Genomic DNA, 19913 nt, shown 5'->3' on the forward strand with positions numbered 1-19913 from the left:
TCCTATACTCAACGCTCTAACCAATGAAGGCACACGTGCCAAATGCCTACTTCATCATTCTATCTACATGTGAATATACTTGAAAGGAAATATACACCTGCTCCCCAAGGTCTTTATTTGGCATCATTCTCCCAGGTTGCTACCATTAATTGCTCAAGTCCTGCCTTGTCTATCTTACCAAAACGCAACAATTCACATTTATCTAAAATTAAACTCCATCTGCGACTTCTCAGCCCATTGACACATCTGATCAGGATCACATTATATTTTGAGATAATCTTCTTCAATATCCACTACACCATCTATTTTGGTACAGTCTGCTAACGATGCCTCTTATTTACATCCAAATCAGTTATCTAAAAATGACAAAAAGCAGTGGACCTGGCATTGATCCTAGCAGCACACCCCGATCACAGGCATCAGCTCTGAAAAATAACCCTTTATTGCCATCCTGTCTCCTACCTTCAACCCAATTCTGTATCCAGTTGGCTAGCTCCCCTAGGTCTCATGTGATCTAACCTTACTAATCAGTCTACCATGCCAAACCTTATTGAACAATTTGCTGAAGTCCATATAGATGTTTAACACTCTGCTTTCAATCTTCTTTGTCACCTCTTCAAACAAAATCTCAAATCAAGTTAGTAAGTCATGATTTCCCATACACAAAGTCTGTTTACTATCCTTAATCAGTCCTTGCCTTTCCAAACGCATGTAAATCTTGTCCCTCAGAATTCCCTCCAACAATCTGCTCACCAGTCAATAGTTCCATTGCTTTTCCTTACAAACCTTTGTAAATAATGACATTACATTAGTTAATTGCTAATCTTCCAGCACCTCATCCCTGGCTGTTGATGATACAAATATCTCAGCAAGGGGCCCAGCAACTTCTTCCCTAGTTTCCCACAAAGTTCTAGCAAAACATTTTATCTACCTTTACGCATTTTAAGACCTCCAGCAACTCATCTTCTGCAATATGAACTCCTTTCAAGACAAGACTATATTTCCCTAAGTTCCCTAGCTTCCATAGTAAATACTGACATGACAAATTAGTTTAGTATCTCATGCATTTCCTGTGATTCCACACTGATCTTCAAGGGGCCTTATTCTCTCCCAAGATGCTCTTTTGCACTTAATATATTAGTAGAATCTCTTGGGATTCTCCTTAGTTATCTCATGTCCCATTTTTGCCCTCCTGATTTTCTGTCTACTGCTACTGCCCTATACACTTTCAGGGATTCGCTCAATCTCAGTTGTCCATACATGGCAATATGCCTCCTTCCTGACCACAGCCTCAACTTCTCTAGTTACCCAGCATTCCCTACAAGTACCAGTTTTGCCTTTCACACGAACAGGAGCATACTGCCTCTAGCCTCTTGTTATCTCATTTTTAAAAGCCTCCCACTTCCCAACCACCCCTTTACCTGCAAATAGCCTCCCCAATCAACTTTTGAAAGTTTGTGTCTATCATCAAAATTGGCTTTCCTTCAATTTAGAACTTTAAAATAGTGATGGAAAATGATTGACCTGATCTTAAAGTAGAATTATGACCACTTGCCCCAAATTGCACCTCCAATGACACCTCAGTCACTTGCCCTGCCTTATTTCCCATTATTCATAATAAGGTTTTTCTGTACACACTTAAATTCCTCTCTACCTGATCCCTTAACACTATGACAGTCCAGGTCTATGCTTGGAAAGTTAAAATTCCCTACTATTATGACCCTATTATTCTTACAGATACTGGAGATCTCCTTACATATTCGCTTCTCAATTGCCTGCTTACTTTTTGGAGGGGGGGGTGGGGGGTCTATAATACAATCCCAACAAGGTGATCATCCCTTTCTTATTTCACAGTTCCATTCATATAGCTTAACTTAGGTCAATGGCTCGAACAGTGCAGAAGAGTTGTATGTGGGCACCATGAGAAAGCCCTGACAGTTGACTTAGTAAGAAATGCTTGGTAAGTTGAAACTTCTGGTTAACTAATAAACTGATTGCCCTCCTTTCCCAACAAGCACCCATTCTACCACACCAGATCACAGTCATTACACTAGGCCCAACGTGACCACACAATCCCAACCTCGCACCTTTGAGGCCTATTAAAGCCCTTTCTCCCCAGCTCAAAGAAAAAATATTTCTTTGGATCAGAACCAAACAAGAGCTGAGCTACCATTAATCATTTATTATTTTAAAAAATTTTAAAGAACCTTTATAAAAAAAACACGACTGGATGCTCTTAAAATGTTTTATGCAAGTTAGAGATCTTACTTTATAATATCTGAAGTAATCCCTTTCTAGCAGTTGCTGTAATTTAGGGAAGATCTTGTAGCTGTTGAAATCATCAATGCTTTCTATGTCACAGAAGCAGTCATCCAAGACACCTGTCAGCTAAAGCAAAAAAGATTAGAGTTCATTTCAAACATATAAAATCAAAATATAAATTTATTGAAACATTCCAGATAGTAATAAACCAAGTGGACAACTAACATTGAAAATGTTGGAGACATAACTGGTTGGCCGGTATCTCAAAACAGATCTTATACCTATATAAAATACTAGGTATATATAATCCTTTTGGGAAATTCCAAAACTACTTTTCAGCAGTGACTCATCTGATTCTGAAATTAGATACTTTTTTTTCCCCCCAAGAATGTTTTCATAATTTATCAAAGCTGAAAACCTTTATGATTTGGTGCAAGGGTGGTAAAGTCACACAAAAAAAAAACGAAACTTAGATGTGCCACTTGATTCGGCCCATATTATTTACTATATTGGAAATATTTAGTCATTTATAATGCAACAAACCAGTAAGACAAGACAGAAAATGACAGCTTCACGTGCATTTTTAGTCAAGACAGATCCTGAACTTTGAAATATTTCAATTAAATGAAAAACAGTCAAAGATTGCAAAACTAATTTTGGACAACTTAAATGAAACTTACAAAAGTCTGTTGCTAGTCAAAAGGAGGGGTGTATATTTTACTTCTGTCAAAACTACAAACTTATATTAGAGCTTCCACACAAACTAGAAAAAGGGATAAAATGCACACAATCCCGTTCTAACAATACAGAAACATGACAGCAACTGGGTTATCAGCATCAAGTTCCCAAACCTTTGAATTTCTTAGTCATCGTACTCCTAAGAAAGCTGCTCCTTTTTACCATTACGCATTAGAAAAGTATTGCTGTAAAGTATTGCTAGAAAAGTAACAAAAATCATTACTAGATATCAAATATTTGTATTGAAAGTTATGGCCAAATCACGACAATTTCATTCAACGTGGCAAGTTTACTGATAAATTCTTAGGGTGCTTAGCACTTTGGAACTACTCATCACAGAGAGTGATATGAGCATTTCAAAATGCATCTCAATACAATATCTTTGTTCGTGCAATCAAATCACTTGTTCTGTGCCAAAGTTGATAAATACTTAGATGAGCTCCTCTTCTTTGATTCCTTCCCAAGGACCAAAAGGATAGAACCAGGACCTACCACTGTCCCCTCAGGCTAATAAGGGATGGGTAATAAACACATTCTGCAACAACCTAAGAATGAACGATAGAAAAGAGCCCTCTTCTGTCTCCCACCATTTGTAGTATCAGTAAGATCTCTTGTATCAACTAACTCTATCCCACTTTTCGCTGCTAACCTAACAATAATTTGTGCAGCCTGAAGTCAGTTGATAGTCAGTGAACACAATATTTATTCCTCTGAGGCACTGATGATCTAGGTATAAAGATGTGAAAAGAAATTAAAAGGACTAATGGAATGGTGTTTATCTCAAAGAAGCTGACATTCAAAACTCAGGAAGTGATGCTTTAGTAATACATTATTGGTCAGATTTCATTGCACTCAACTTTGGGTGCCAATTCTCAGGAAATATATTGCCATTGGAGTGGCAAAAGTGCAGTCACCACACAGCAGGACTAAAGGATTAAATGGAGGACAGGTTCTGAAAACTCACTACACTTTTCATGTTTATATAATTGAGGGTAATTAAATTGAAATACTCAAAATGATCTGGAGATTTACTACAAACATTAACAAAAATATTGCGAGTACTCTGTAGATCACGTATAGGGAGAAACAGGGTGAATGTCTGGATCAATAACCCAGCTTTTAACAACTGGTAGCCAGAGCATATCTTAAAGAAAGGTGATACAGTCATTGGCCGAGCTTTGCAGATGTGACCACTGTTCCAAAACATTGAATGCATGCTCAAAATTAGTCAATATTATAATTCATGCATAGCAGTTTAAACTGGAAAGTCTCAGTGACTGTTTTGGTTTTACTCAAAGACATTTGCAGATCCTCTAAAAGGGATTGACCGATACAATAAATTTAATATTTAAAAGCAACCATATATAATCTTTGGCCACTTCAAAAGATTGATTAAAAAGTAATTTTAAGTAGATGCATCATAAAAATACTTTTAAAAAGACCAAGCGCCTAAGAATGTTTTACAATTACTGTTTTTGTGCATACATTATGACAAATTGCACAATGCACAAAGTGTTTTTTAAAAATTGAAGAAATCTCTCAGAATTTATTACCATCCATGTATTTTAAGTGGATTAAAGCTGGCACTACATGATGCAATCAGGAAGTTAGGTGTTTTGTTGGAGAAAGGTTTCACAATGGAGAACAAAATCTTGTTTAACCTAGAAAGTGAATGCTCAAGCAAAAGCGAAGAAATACTCTCTTTCAAACTTGGTAGATCTTAAATTTGTTGTACATTATAACCTGAATTACAGCAAATATTTAAAATTTATCACATGGAAAATAAACATCTGAACTATCATTTCCATGTAAGAGAAACATTTGTGAGGGTCTTATAGTAGAACGGAAGATGGCACGAGTGGAAGAGATGAGTGCAAAAGGTACTCGACATCTGAAGGGGCAGCTATTGGACAGTCTTGATGTTGATACAACTGTTCATATTTAGAGAAAGGATGGAAATATCATTCATACTCTATGGATTATCCTAGAATAGTAGAATGTCACAGAGGATAGGAAGAAACATTACAGCTGGAGGTGGACAAGCCAGAATCGGCACAAGAGACCGATCAAAGCTTTAGTGTTTCAGGTTAATGGTCTTTCATCGGAACTAAAAGCAGAAAGTGCTGGAGCAACTCAACAGTTCTGGCAGCATCTGTGGAGATAGAAAAAACAGTTAGTGTTTCTGTCCACATTCAGTTTCTCTCTCCACAGATGGTTCCAGACTCCAGATGGCTTCTCCGGTATTTTGATTGTATTTCAGAACTCCAAAGATTGCAGTACTTTGCTTTCACCTTTAGTCAAAACTAGTTTGTTTCTGTAAACATTACCAAATTGAGGTATTGCCAGCATTTTGTTTTTATTTCAAGGTTGCCAACACATACAATATTTCACACACATGTGCAATATAACTGTTCTGCTTTATGGAAACTTATGACCAAAGTGTTGTATCCTTTAAAGATTGCTGAAGTGTACACATCTGTTGTTATTTTATCTTATAACATTTCAGTAATGACAAAAGTACCCACTTCACTATATACCAGGATAAGATTCCCCAAGGCAAGTTTATCAACTGGCGCTTGTGCTCCAAGTTTCCAAGTGGTGACAGCAGTGTGTGTCCCAATGCAGTTATACACGATAGGATAGAGCAAACAAAAAACAGTTGATAGGAGAAGGCCTTGGGAATTATTTCAACCCGTGTACATAAACAAGAGCACATCTCCACCACCACCTGCTGTTTTTGACAGTCAATTATAAATAGCAGTTAGTCAATTGCACTAACGATGGAACAGACAAATAGCAATGTCTTGGGACATCTAAGCATAACCTGAACAATAATAGTTCCCATTCACCAGGTGAAAAAGTAACTTATTAATAAGCAATATATTAAATTTTCCATGTGTAATATATACCAAGATACAAAGTACTAATGAGCTGATGTTTAAGAGAAGGCAGTTTGGCCAGAACATTTCATGCGAGTCCCTGACTACGTCACATTAACTGAACTCAACCTGGGTAGCAAGTAAGTTGCGATGTTAAAATCTTTTTTGGTGGAGGCAAGGGGGGTGAAGGAGAACGAGAGCACGAAGGACGGGGAAGAAAGAGATGGGGGTAGGGGAAGAAATAGGGTGGTCACCATTCCTTCATCTAATCAGTGTCTACTCACCCTGCCTATAAATTACATAAATATATATTTGGGTAAGTAGTGCTGAGGATCCTTGAGCAGTGGAGAGGACAGTAACCAAACAGCATATTAAGACATGTGAGTTCACAAGATGAAGGGCAATCTCAACAACATACTTGTCAACACCAGCAGCTATATACAAACATTAAAAAAAGGTGATATAGGCCACTTGGTTCCAGTATCCTGCTACACTATTCAATAAGATCATGGTTGATCTGTTTGAGATTCTGTTTCCATATTCTCATTTACCCCAGATAACTTTTGATTCCTCACCCAGTAAGATTTTTTTTACCTTGGTCTTAAAAGCATTTAATAAATACACCTTCACTGCCTTGTGAGACAGTGACCCAAAGTCATGGTGCGATGGGAGGGGAAATAGGATATGTTGGAGGAAAAATGAGAGAGACGGACAGCGGGGTTGTTGAAGAAAGATGTAAGGGAGGGATGGATCGAAGAGAAGTGCCTTGCCCCTCCCCGCTTTATCTCTGTTTTTACTCCACAACCCAACTCTTCCCCTCCTGATTAACACCTATTACTGGAATAAACACATTCCAAGTAGAAGTCAACATCACACGAGAAGAAATATTTGGGTGAAATAACCATTTTCATTACTAAATTAACTCAGTGCAGCAACTCAGTCACTAGCCGTTACATCAAAGATAAATACATTGTTTCTTACACATTGAGAACAAAACTCGAAAAGCAGCAAGAAATGAAAACTCAAAGTCAAAGTCAAACTATCCTTTTACAAAGTAAGCAGTTTGCTGTTACTCTCTTGCAACACTGGTCATTTTCAAATTATGTTTGATGTAAAGTTAAATATTATCCTAAGCACTTCTAAGATCATAATAAATAGAAAGAGGAGTTGGCCATTTTGCCCCTCTAGCCTGCTTCTCCATTCAATCGGATCACACCTGATCAGCCATTCCTCAGGTTTGCATTCCTACCTTTTCTCTGCAACCCGATTCCCCTGTTGCAGAGGAGGAGGGAGCGAAAGAGATAGGTGGAGGCAGCAATTACCAATGTATAAATTTATTTGTGACTTTAACAAAGAAAAAAGGGTTCCTGAAGTCAGGAGTCCTATAATTAAAGTAACCAGCAAATTAACTGCTAAAATAATGGGAAGTGTTACAAAAAGGTGGTTAGTGATCAAATTTAAGAAAAGGTCTTTAAATAAAATGGAAAAGTTGAGAATTGCACTTCTAGAATGAGGAGTCCAAGTAGGGCCAGAAAGTCAACGAAGTAAACTTTAGGTTGAAAATAACTCTTTCCAAGTGATTGGGCTAGTTAAAAATAACTATGGATGTAAAATTCTGTGTATTTTGCATTAAGTTTACAGAATTCAGCTTTAAATCCTTATTATTCAGCTTTATTACAAAGCAGAAAATACAAAAGGAAGTCAAATTGAAATTCACACAGCATTTTTTTTATTTATGGAATATTCAATATGTATGAAAATAGACATTTTGAACATACAACAGTATAGTCCTTAATCCAGTGCAACAGCTACTTGAACACTAGTATATTGACTTCGCAACACACGTATCTGATAATACATACATTTAAGAACATTATGAAACATTTGTAAAAAGTTGCTCTTGATCACTTTCTATAGTATTAAGACACTCCATTTAATATTCCGGACTCTACACGTTTTGGCTAAAGAACTGACGAACAGGAATTGGCATCAACGCTTGAGCGATTCCCTATGCCTTACATCAATAATTAAAACGCATCCAATTTAAGATCGTCAATAAGCATAAAATGAACAATCCGAATTTTCATTGAAAATTATTTCAAATAAACCTCCACAATCGCCTTCACAACGCCAAAATGTTCTTAGGTTAAGATTATTTATGCACAAGATATACACCAATTCTTGACAAATTTACACAATATTGAAAACTATTTCGGTTTGTTTCGTGCTTCAGCCGTTACTCTCGATATTTTAGTTTAAAACAAATAATACAACCCCTCCTTTGACTCACACTGGATTATTTTGACAAGATAAAACTAGATCCATTTGACAAAATTCGCACACGTTTACTTCAGAAGTACGTGAGATTAAAACACTAAACAGCAATTTTCTCGTTTTGGTTACGATCAACTCATAGGATTTACTTTTAAATCACCCGAAGGGAAGGGGGAACCGTCGCTTTCGAAGCAGTTGCTGACTGAATGGAATCAATAACAGTCTGTTCATACAGATATTCCGCGGACAGGGTGAGACCTCACTCAAAGTCTCTGTACCTGGTTGGCGATGGCGATGACGCTGCCGCTCTCCGAGAGCGAACACAAGCTGAAGACGGCAGCCAACGCCGCCGGCACCGCGCTCATCACCGCCGTTACCATCAGCCCGAGCTCGTGGCGTTAATGAAGTCAGAGGCAACTCCTCCGAGAGCAACTCGACAACAGACCGGCTGTCAAGCTTAGATGCTCAACATCATCTCCTCCTCCTGTCTGGTCCTGCCTCCTCGCTGAAGCTGTCCAACACCTTCTTGCGCACGCTCCACCAGCTCCTCGCCCATTTCAGCGCTCTCTCCCCTACCAATTCACTGCGCAGGTGCGCACTCGGCGGTCATGGGAATTACAGTTGTTTTACCCTCGTGCACCCGTTCCAAGGAACGAAACTACAGTTCCCAGCATCCTACGCGCAGCGCCCCCCCCGCAACTCCCCAAACAAAAAAAACAACTCAGGCTCGGCGTTCACGCGACGAACCAACGTCTATTGGCCACATCTACGTCGCACGCGACGATACAGAAGACCCCCCTCCCCCAAACAAAATCTACCTGAGGCTGCGCCGATCAACCTGCGTGACAACCCTCCCCCACCCCGTCTCCAAACACCCAGGGGTGCATGAATGACAACATCGAAACAACTTATTGACTTAAGAGTCAATCTTAATTTAAAATGAGAAAATTCTAGTAATACCGTGTTCTGATCAAACAACAAGGAGACTGGGATGAATTGGACAGTATTACGGGTTGAACCGTCTCCTTCTGAAAAGTACTGTAAATTTCCCCGCAGATTGGTCAATCTGCATTTAAAACTAATAATAGGCAAATGCTTGAGGTCGACTCACTCTGCTCCCTTACCAGAACTTGCCTTAAAAAAAGCAAAGAAACTGACAAATGAAGGAAAAGTTGGAATAAGAAAGCCAGAAATATATATGTTTAAAAGTTCTTATAAATTCATTGTAGAAGACAAATAGGATCCCAGAAGCGACGATAAATCAGGACATGGGGGGGGGGGGGGTTGGACTCAAGAAAAACGACAAAATCAGAGTAAATTGTTGCAGTTGTGGGTTCACAACTCTTGGACTTCATCCTAGGGTCTTAATATCTGTCAAAGGGAAAATGTTAGAAGTTAGGCAGCATGATAGGTCAGTGGTTAGCAATGCTGCCTCCCAGCACCAGGGACCCAGGTTCAATTCCTGCATCGGGCAACTGTCTGTATTGGATTTGCACATTCTCCCAGTGTCTGTGTGGGTTTCCTCTGGGTGCTTCCTCCCACAGTCCAAAGATGTGCAGGTTAGGTAATTGGCCATCCTAAATTGCCCATGGTGCTAGGTGCATTAGTCAGGGATACCTACAAGGTAGGGGTGTGGGTGGGTTATCCTTTGCAGGGTTGGTGTGGACTTGGGCCGGAGGGCTTGTTTCCACACTGTAGGGAATCTAATGTGACAATACTTATGGCTTTAAGAGGTGTATTGTGTCCTTTTTTTTAAATGAAGAAAGGTTGAGACAAAGGTACAGAACAGTTTGTGCCAAAACCAGTGAACTAAATAGCTTGTGAGGCCTTAGATTTTTTAAAGTTGGAACAATAGAAGCAGCCTGAATGGGTAGGGTCAAGCTCCCACAGAACAAGTGTTTTTTTTAGTTTTAGCCTTCAGTAGCAGTTAGTGAGGTCTTGTAACTGAATAAGGAAGCTCTTATTCCTCTCTCTCCAACAGCTAAAAGCTTGGGTTCTCTTCCTGCTGCAAAATAATCTAATTTGTTAAATTTACCAAGGGTGTGTTAATGGGATGTTACTACATTGGAACAGTAACTTTTCAATATTCAAACAATCTATTATTGTTAAGATTTCCAATAAAGTTGTTATCGAGTTTTGAGAAGATTTGTAGCTCAGGTTGAGGTTCTGAATGTAAGTTTGCTTCCTGAGCGGGAAGGTTCATTTTCAGACATTTCATCACCATACTAGGTAACATCTTCAGTGAGCCTCTAGATGAAGCACTGCTGATGTTTCCAGCTTTCTATTTATTTTTAGATTGAAATCCAAACATATAAATAGAAAGCAGGAATCATCAGCAGTGCTTCGTTCGGAGGCTCACTGAATATGTTACCTAGTATGGTGACGAAACATCTGAAAATGAAACTTCCAGCTCAGCGAGCAAATGTACATCCAAAGTTGTCATTCCAATTCTTTCTTTTGTTGCTTTGTAATTATAATGTATGAATAATATTTGTTTTGCTTCAACACTGGTAGTGTATCAATCAAAATACATCTGGAATGCAACACCTGGCATTGCGTGGCCTTGACAATAAGAAAGTTATCTTCTTCATATATTTTGAAGGGGTTTGATCTGGTCCATGATATTATTATTGAAAGAAATTGTAGGCGGACTCTATGATAAGTTCCAAGGTATTCAGGCCAAGTCCACATGGTTTTGTGAAAAGGAAGTAATGTTTGACAAACTTATTAGAAACAAAAACAGAAAGTGCTGGAAAAACTCAGCAAGTCTGGCAGTTGCTGCTTCACCTAGATGATGTGTATGGGCATTAGATAATGAGGAGCGAGGAAGTAAACAGACAAGGGTTACATTTTCTGTGATTGCCAGGGAAGGTGCTATGGGGTGTGGAGAGGTATTATAAGTGGAGGAGTGGTGGACTAGGGTGTCCTGGGGAGAAGACGCTGCAGAAAGTTGACAAGGAAGGGGAGGAAATGTGGTAGCGGAAATGGCGGTTAATGATCTTTTGGAAGGGGTTGTTGGTGGGATGGTAGGTGAGGACAAGGGGAACAAAGCAGGTATATTGACAGGTACTCTTAAGCTGAAATCTTAACACCCAGACTATACTGTACATCATTTGATGTAATCTGCAACTTGTAATGCAAATTGTGAAACAAGAGGCTATGGCACAATAAAAAAAAACTATATCAGAAAAACAAGGAAATATAAGCAAAGTCTTTACACAGTTGCTCTAAATTTTCCTTTTCACACACGTACTTTGGATAATACTGGTTCTAATATGTTATTTGGCTCAATGTCAATTGTTATCTGGTAATGTGACATGGGATACTTTACTACATTAAAAAGTGTCAAATGAATGCATGAAGTTGTTTGATAAAAAAAATCATTCAATCATAGAATTTGTATTTTAAACAAATAACCTCAAAAACAAAAGTAAGGTATTGCTACTGAATTTCAATATTGTGAATGTGAAAACGTTGACCCTTACGTCACTTTTAAATTTTTCCCCTCTCATCCTAAACCTATACCCTCTAATTCTGGACTTCCACACCCCAGGGAAAAGGCCTTGTCTGTTTATCCTATCCATGCCCCTCATGATTTTATAAACCTCCATAAGGTCACCCCTCAGCCTCTGATGCTCCAGGAAAAACAGTCCCAGCCTATTCAGCCTCTCCTTATAGCTCAAAACCTCCAATCCTGGCAACATCCTTGTAAATCTTTTCTGAACGCTTCCAAGTGTTACAACATCCTTCCGATAGGAAGGAGACCAGAAACTGCACACAACATTTCAAGTGGCCTAACCAATGTCTTGTCCAGCCGCAACATGACCTCCCAATTCCGATACTCAATGCTCTGACCAATCTAGGAAAACATGCCAAATACTTTCTTCACTCTCCTATATAGATTATTTATTTGATGTAGTCTAATCAGAACCACACCCAATTGTGTGTTTATACAAATATCCTAAAAGATTTCCCAATCATATTTAAATCAGGCAAAAATTGACACCAAGCTAAAGAAGGACATATTAGCACATCTGGTATTTTTTAAGGGGGCAGATCTGGAGAAAGCAAAGATAAACTGTTAAATTAAATCAAGAAATTCAAAATATTGTAAACATACATATAAAAAAATGAAAAAAATCATCTAGAGATGTTCAGGGAAGTAAACAATAAATGCACATATGAAGCCAGTGAAGTGGCAGAATCATATCTTTCATTCGTGGGACATGGGCATTGCTGCCTGAACCAGCACTACCCATTCCCAGTTACCTTTGAGAAGGTGGTGCTATGCTGCCTTTTCAAATCTTGCAGTCCATGTGCTGCAGGTAGACCCACAATGCTGTTAGGGAGGGAGTTGCAGGGTGTTGACAGGCAAAACTGAAGCAACAGTGATATATTTCCAAGTCAGGATGGTGAATGGTTTGGAGGGCAACTTGCAGATGTTGATGTATCTGCTACCCTTGTTCTTCTAGATGGAAGTGGCCATGGATTTGGAAATATTCAATAATTATTTTGTCCTGCAATATACCAAGGGTCAGTAACAGGTTGGGGTCACTTAATTCTTTTTAATCTTTTCTAATGATATTTAAGATAGAAGAAGGAATGAGGAAAGAGATGCTTGATAAACTAATCATGTGGATTGTATCCACAAAAATTGAAAGTAGTATGGAAAAGGTAATAGTGCTTCTGCTACATGTACATATGTATATGTGGAAATGTCTGCACGCAGATTTGTACTCAGGATTTAAAAGTACAATTTCAAAATTTCTAGAAGGTGGCAAGTCAGGAGTTGTAGTTATGATAATGGTTGTAACACAATAACAAATAAATTTATAGAATTGTGTAATTGGTAGCTGGGCTACATGACAGGTAAATTTAAGGTGATATTTTTCATAGCAAAATGTAAGTCCATCATACATTGGAAACTGTCTCTTGAAATGAGGAAGGGGAACAGAGGGATATGAAATACAGATACATCAATCACTAAAAGTAGCCACGTGGATTAATCATACATATAAAAAAAAACCTAAAGCTCTAAGGTTAATTTCTGGAATGTGACAGACAGAACTTAAGTTCCTTTTCCTATCTGTGTTTCATTTTCTTTATTGTCTCTCTGGCTCGCCTTACCTTATTCTTGGAGAATGGATCCCAACTGAAGTAATTTCAGCATCAAGCTTTTGTGATTTTAAAAAAGGCGTTATTATTCTCATCCAATAATCCAAATTTATGTCATGTCATACACTTCTGGGCACATGGATACACAAAAATTGATTTGAGGTAAAGATTACTGTTATAATTATGGTTAACACAGTCTCTGAGTTACAATCACATGTCTTACATAGGAGCCCTAGTTCCTGAAGGAAGTTGATGCTTTACAGGTAGAGCATGGGTCTTGTAAAGTGAAAGATTCTTTTGAGACATAGGGAGTGGCTTCACCCCACATAAAACACCTTTGGGGACGGCCATACTTTCCAACTTTTTGTGTCAAATTTTAAAATTAGCTGAAAGTCCGTAACATACTGGGGCAATGACAAGAACAGAATTAAAGTAGTAAAGTTAAGTCATTCCTGTATCGAAGCTGGTTTAGACTGCACTAAAGAGAACTGTGAAGAATTCCAATCTTCAAATTGTAAGAAAAATGTAATGGCACTTGAAATAATACAACAAAAGAGAATTACTAGGGTCACACAAGAACTGAGAGATGATACCCATCAGGAAAGATTGAACAGCCTGGGGCTTGTTTCTCAAGAAAAGTGAAATCTGAAAATTGACCTGATACCACTCTTGGTTGAAAGTCAGGTAGGAAGAAATCAGTTTAATGGGGGAGGATCAGGTTGAAATGAAAGATCTTCCAGGTCAGTTCTGTTTGTGGATCTTGGAAGAGGAGGGAAACAGACTGTATGGCTTTGGGGATTGTAAGGTCGAAAGCTGTAGAGGAATAAACTCCATGGGATGTCCATGATAATCTGGGAAACAATGTTTATTGATGTTTGATAGTGGATTCAAGGTCCAGGAGAAGTAGATGGACAGCTATAGAATTGGCATTCAGCCTTTGATCAGTAGAGACCAGCATGTCAGACATCATCATCACAGTTGTTAGCAGGTTTGATAACAATGTTACTATTGTACCTGTGATCAGCAAATTCAAAGGGAGGCAGGATATAGTGAGGGCAGTCGAGAAATCAAGACAGCTGATGTCAGATCAGCAACTTTTTTTCCTTATTCTATGAGGAGATAGTAGCATTGCTGGCAAAGTCAGCCAGTGTCCTTGTCAGAGGGCAGTTAAGAGTAACCATGAGATAAAGGAAGTTAGTGAGTCAGATGGGCTTTTACAACTTTGACAGTTATGATGATCATAATTACCAAAACTAGCTTAAATTCCAGATTTATTTTGTGAATTCAAACAGCCGTGGCAGAATTTGAACCTGTCCCCTCATGCCATTAGCCTTTATTACAAGTCCAGTGATATTATCATGATACCCTTTAAAATGAAAAGGTCAAGAGACGAAGAGAATCTTTTACTTCTTTTCTTGTCCCATTGCTAATTCCTTTGGATTCTGCCCCAGAACATTTTTCGTCACTTAATGTCTCCTGTCTTCCGCCTTATCCCAGACATTTCCTTTTCATCTTTTTCCACCTTCTCCCACTACACAACTTAAGATCCATCACATTTCTAACTTTTCCCAGTTCTAAGGAATGGCACAACCACAGTCATAGTTATACAGCAAGTAAACAGACTCTTCAGTCCAACTTGTCCATGCCAACCAGATATCCTAAATTGATTTAGTCCCACTTCACAGCTTTTGGCCCATATCCCTGTCAACCATTCTTATTCATATACCCATCCTGATGTCTTTTAAATGCTGCAATTGTACCAACCTCCAACATTTCTTCCAGCAGCTCCTTCCATACATATTCCACCCTCTGTGAAAAGGTTGTCCCTCAGCTCCCTTGTAAATCTAACCTTAACCCTAAGTCCTCTAGTTTTGGGTTGCTCTACACTGGGGAAAAAAAACTTGGCTTTTTTTTAAAACTGTCTGGGAGCAGCGGGAGACAGAGTGGAGGTGACATTGGAGACCAGGAGGTTGCTGGGAAGGTAAGTGAACAGTATAAATAATTACCTTCCAAAGCCTGTGGCCTTTTTCCTGTCTGAGAGCAGCAGGAGACAGAGCAGAGGTGGCACTGGAGACCAGGCCAGGAAACTAAGGACTTAGTATATATTTGGGGAGTGGCTAAACCAGAGATCCTACACTTGTAGTATCTCCCTCCTGCCCTCCCTCCTCTAACCAGACAAAAAGGACTCTGTAAGGAAAATAGTTTTTTTCTTTTAAGTGCATTGTTTGGTTTTAGTTAGCTGATATAAAGCTAAGGCTTATAATGGCAAGGGGCCTCAAACCCGTATCATGTGCCTCTTGCTTGATGTAGGAGCTCAGGGAAATGGCTGATGTCCCTTACTCTTACATTTGCAAGAACAGTGTCCAGCTGCAGCTCTTGTTTGACCGCATGATGGCTCTGGAGTTTTTGATGGACTCACTGTGGAGCATCTGCAATGCTGAGGAGGTTGTGGATAACATGTTTAGTGAATTGGTCACACTGCAGATTAGAATTGCTGAGGGGGAGAAATGCAGAGAAAGAGTAACAAGGCAGTGCAGGTGTCCTCTGCGGTTACCTCCCTCCAAAACAGGTATACCGTTTTGGATACTGTCGGAGGATGGTTCACCAGGCGTGGGCAGAAGTTGCCAGGGCTATGGCACAGTGGCAGGTCCTGCTGTTCAGAAGGGCGGGAAAAAGACTCGTAGGGCCATAGTTGTAGGGGATTTTATTGTAAGGGGAGTAGGTAGGCGGTTCAATAGCCAAAAACGAGACTTCTAGATGGTATTTTGGTCCACTAAAGGACAAGGTTGTGTTTCGAACCTGAGAAAATGGGTGAGATTCTCAATGATTACTTTGCATCAGTGTTCACTGAGGAGAGGGACACGATGAATTTTGAGATTAAAGATCGAAGTTTATTTACTCTGGATCACATTGGCATAAGGAGGGAAGATGTAAGCTAAAGGATATTAAGGTGGACAAATCCCCAAGACAGGATGGGATCTACCCCAGGTTGCTGAGGGAGGCAAGAGAGGAAATAGCTGGGGCCCAGACAGATATCTTTGTAGCATCCTTAAACACAGGTGAAGTGCCGAAGAACCAGAGGGTTGTTAATGTTGTCCCCCTAAAAGAAAGGTAATAGGGATAGTCAAGTATCTACAGACCAGTGAGCCTGACGTCAATGGTGGGAAAGTTGCTGGAGAAGGTACTGAGGGATAAAATCTGTTTATATTTGGAAAATAATGGGCTTATCAATGATAAGCAAGCGGTTGTGTGTGGAGGAGATTGTGCCTTACCAACTTAATAGAGTTCTTTGAGGAAGTGACCAAGTTGATAGATGAAGGAAAGGCTGTAGATGTCATATACATGGACTTTAGTAAAGCATTTGATAAAGTTTCCCATGGTAAACTAATAGAGAATGTGAACCTCACATGGTGTGCAGGGTGTTTTAGCTAGGTGGATAAAGAACTGGTTGAGCAACAGAAGACAGAGAGTAGTAGTTGAAGGGAGTTTCTCGAAATGGAGTAAAGTGATCTGTGCTGGGGCCACTATTGTTTGTGATATACATAAATGATCTGGAAGAGGGCATTCTTGGTATGATCAGTAAGTTTGCTGATGACACGAAGATTGGTGGAGTAGCAGAAAGCATAGGGGTCTGTCAAAAAATACAGGAGAGTAAGATAGACTGGACAGCTGGGCGGAGAAGTGGCAATGGAGTTCAATCCAGGCAAATGTGAGGTAATGCATTTTGGGAAGTCTAATTCCAGAGCAAACTATACTGTAAACGTAAGAGCCTTGGGAAAAGTTGATGAGTGGAGAGATCTGGGAGTTCAGGTCCACTGTACCCTGGAGCTGGCTGCATAGGTGGATAGACTGGTCAAGGGGCATATGATACGTTTGCCTTCATCAGTCAGGGTATTGAGTATAAGAGTTGGCAGGTCATGTTAAAATTGTACACAACTTTGGTTTGGTCGCATTTAGAATACTGTGTACAGTTCTGGTTGCTACATTACCAAAAGGATGTGGACGTTTTGGACAGGATGCAGAGGTTTACGAGGGTGTTGCCTTGTATGAAAGATGCTAGCTATGAAGTGAGGTTGAGTCGGTTAGGATTGTTTTCGTTAGAAAAAAGGAGATTGAGGGGGGACCTGACTGAGGTCTACAAAACCATGAAGGGTATAGACAGGGTGAATAGAGTTAAGCTTTTTCCCAGGGTCATGCGTTCAAGGCGAGAGGAGACAAGTTTAAGGGGGATACACGTGGCAAGTATTTTATACAGAGGTTGGTAGGTGCCTGGAACGCACTGCCAGCAGAGGTAGTAGAGGCAGGCATGGTAGATTCATTTAAGGTGCACCTGGATAGCTGCATGAGTAGGTGGCGAGCAGAGGGATACAGATCCTTAGAAACTGGGTGATAGGTTTATACAGTGGATTTAGATCGGCTCAGGCCTGTTCCTGAGCTGTAAATTTTCTTTGTTCTTTGTTCTTTATTCACCCTACCCATGCTCCTCTTGCTTTTATAAAAAGCAAGCTGGGACTGTGAATTAAAATAGTTGTAGGTGGAACTCAGCAGGTCTGGTAACTGGGTACAGTTAATGTTTTGAACTTAAGTGTTCCAAAGAAGAGTCACATCAAACTTAAAACGTTAACTCTGTTTCTCTCTCCACAAATGATGTCAGACTTCTGAATTTTACCAGCATTTTCTAGCTTTATTTCAGAATCGTACAGATCCTCTTTGACAAGATAATACCTAGACTCCCATATCAACCTAACCAAACAATGATCAAAGCAGCAGATAAAGCTCAGTAATACCACATTCATTTGTGGTACATAAACTAAAAACTAATAAGGTGGTGGCAACAAATGCAGGAATCAAGCTGAAGTATATGCAAGTGTCCAGTTTTAAAAAAAATCAAATTACCACATATACTTGAGTGTAGGTCAAGTTTTGAAAATCTTTTTTTTTAAAACTGAAATTAGGGGATCGACTTATACACGAGGTATTGTTTTTGAGGGGATGAATTCATGCTTGGTATGAGTCAAACAAATGGACAAACAAGAGCCAGATCTCTATCTAAAATAATAAACAGAAATAAAAAGAATTATGGCCATTATTGAATATTTATTTACAAGATAACTGTCTCCATTCTGCCTGCTATGTTAGAATGGACTGTCGTATCGTATTCCAGCTACTAGTACCCTAAAGTGCACGAAGGCGTACACATATGTACAAATGTTAACAGGCATACCGGCAGGTGGTCAGGCTACCTACCAGGCTATACAACACACAATTCATTTGAGTTATGGCTTCTTATTACAAAGTGATGGAACCCAATTAACTCGTCATTAATTTCTGCTGATAGATGTTGGGCAGTCTTGTTTTTCTGTCTAACGACTAAATCATAACTTTTCATAAATCTACTGCACCATCTCACACTAGCTTTGAAATCACTGAATCCATTTATATTTTCTTCATTTTTGGCACATATTCTTATATGTTGTCGAGTCACTATGCTTCTGTTCCAACGACGTGGAATTACCCAGTCAGCAACCTTTTCTTCCAGTTGTGGCCATTTGTTCAGCTTTCCTCAAGTTGGCCTACTTCTGTTTTGGCACAGCCTCTAACTGTGTGGCTTTTAGCCACCAAACTCAAACAAGTTTTTCAGAAACAAGAATTCCCTTGCAGCTACACTATTGTTGTTCTTCTCTGCAACTTCAATAATTTTTAGTTTAAACTGTGCTATATACTTGTTTCTTTGTGATGCCATTCTGTCAGAAAAATCTGGGGGAGTTTTACAGTAAGCTCAGAGCACACCTGTACGCGATACCTACTTATAAGAAACTGAGGCAACAGTGGGAAGACAAGGTCGAGGGCTGCCATAAAGTACCGTAGATATTTGCATGTACAAGTCAAATATATGCAAATATTACATAAATAAATAAATATACACAGTATACATATCATTATCAACATTCAATTTAACGATTTGAAACTCACATTGCGCAAATATATACAGGTACTGGTGCACGTAACGTGATGACGCAGGTATTGCATTTGAAGCAAAAATGTGCAAATCATGCCCTTTAAGGCTGCATATATGGTCAAGAAGAGACCTTTGAAAAACTAGGGTTGACTTATACACAAGCTACATAAAAAATACCAGATTTTTTAGCTAAATAAGGGGTTGACTTGTACATGAGATTGACCTATACACCAGTATATGGTAATGATTCCATTCAAACTCCACTAGTCCACTGCCAGGTCCAGCCAATTTGTTTCACACCACATGGTGTTAAAATGTGCCCATGTGTATTGGGCACAGCAAAAGCTTAACAATGCCAAAGCCCATCCAAATGATAGGCCCAATGTGGCCATTTTGGCAAACATGAACATTTGATGAAAAATGAAATGACTAGCAATTTATTATCGGTGAGCATCTCTTCAGGTTGGCCAGAAGTGAGCTCTTACTGTACCATAACACAAGTCTCGCTGTCAAAATGAACAATTTCAGCTAAGGAATATCTCATTCAGAAATATATTGTAATTGAGAAAAAAGCTTCAGTGGCAACTTTTCCCCAGCAATAACTGTGGCCAACAATTCAGCAGGTCAGTGCTTTTAATTGATCCAACTGATTATGTGCGGTTGGCTCAGTGCAAACCATTATATGC

The 19913-nt window shown here is 39.3% G+C and overlaps 1 protein-coding gene across 1 annotated transcript in view; it reads right to left on the bottom strand.

Annotated features, from left to right (window-relative positions):
• The window catches only part of ero1b (endoplasmic reticulum oxidoreductase 1 beta), an 83881-nt gene that overhangs the window by 61590 nt on the left and 2378 nt on the right, over positions 1-19913 (bottom strand). The window contains exon 2 of the mRNA XM_072559579.1: positions 2269-2388. Within this exon, the coding sequence (XP_072415680.1) occupies positions 2269-2388 (120 nt within the window). The remainder of the gene's footprint in view (positions 1-2268; positions 2389-19913) is intronic.

The sequence above is a fragment of the Chiloscyllium punctatum genome, chromosome 3 (assembly GCF_047496795.1).
Source record: "Chiloscyllium punctatum isolate Juve2018m chromosome 3, sChiPun1.3, whole genome shotgun sequence".
In the NCBI taxonomy this organism is placed as follows: domain Eukaryota; kingdom Metazoa; phylum Chordata; class Chondrichthyes; order Orectolobiformes; family Hemiscylliidae; genus Chiloscyllium; species Chiloscyllium punctatum.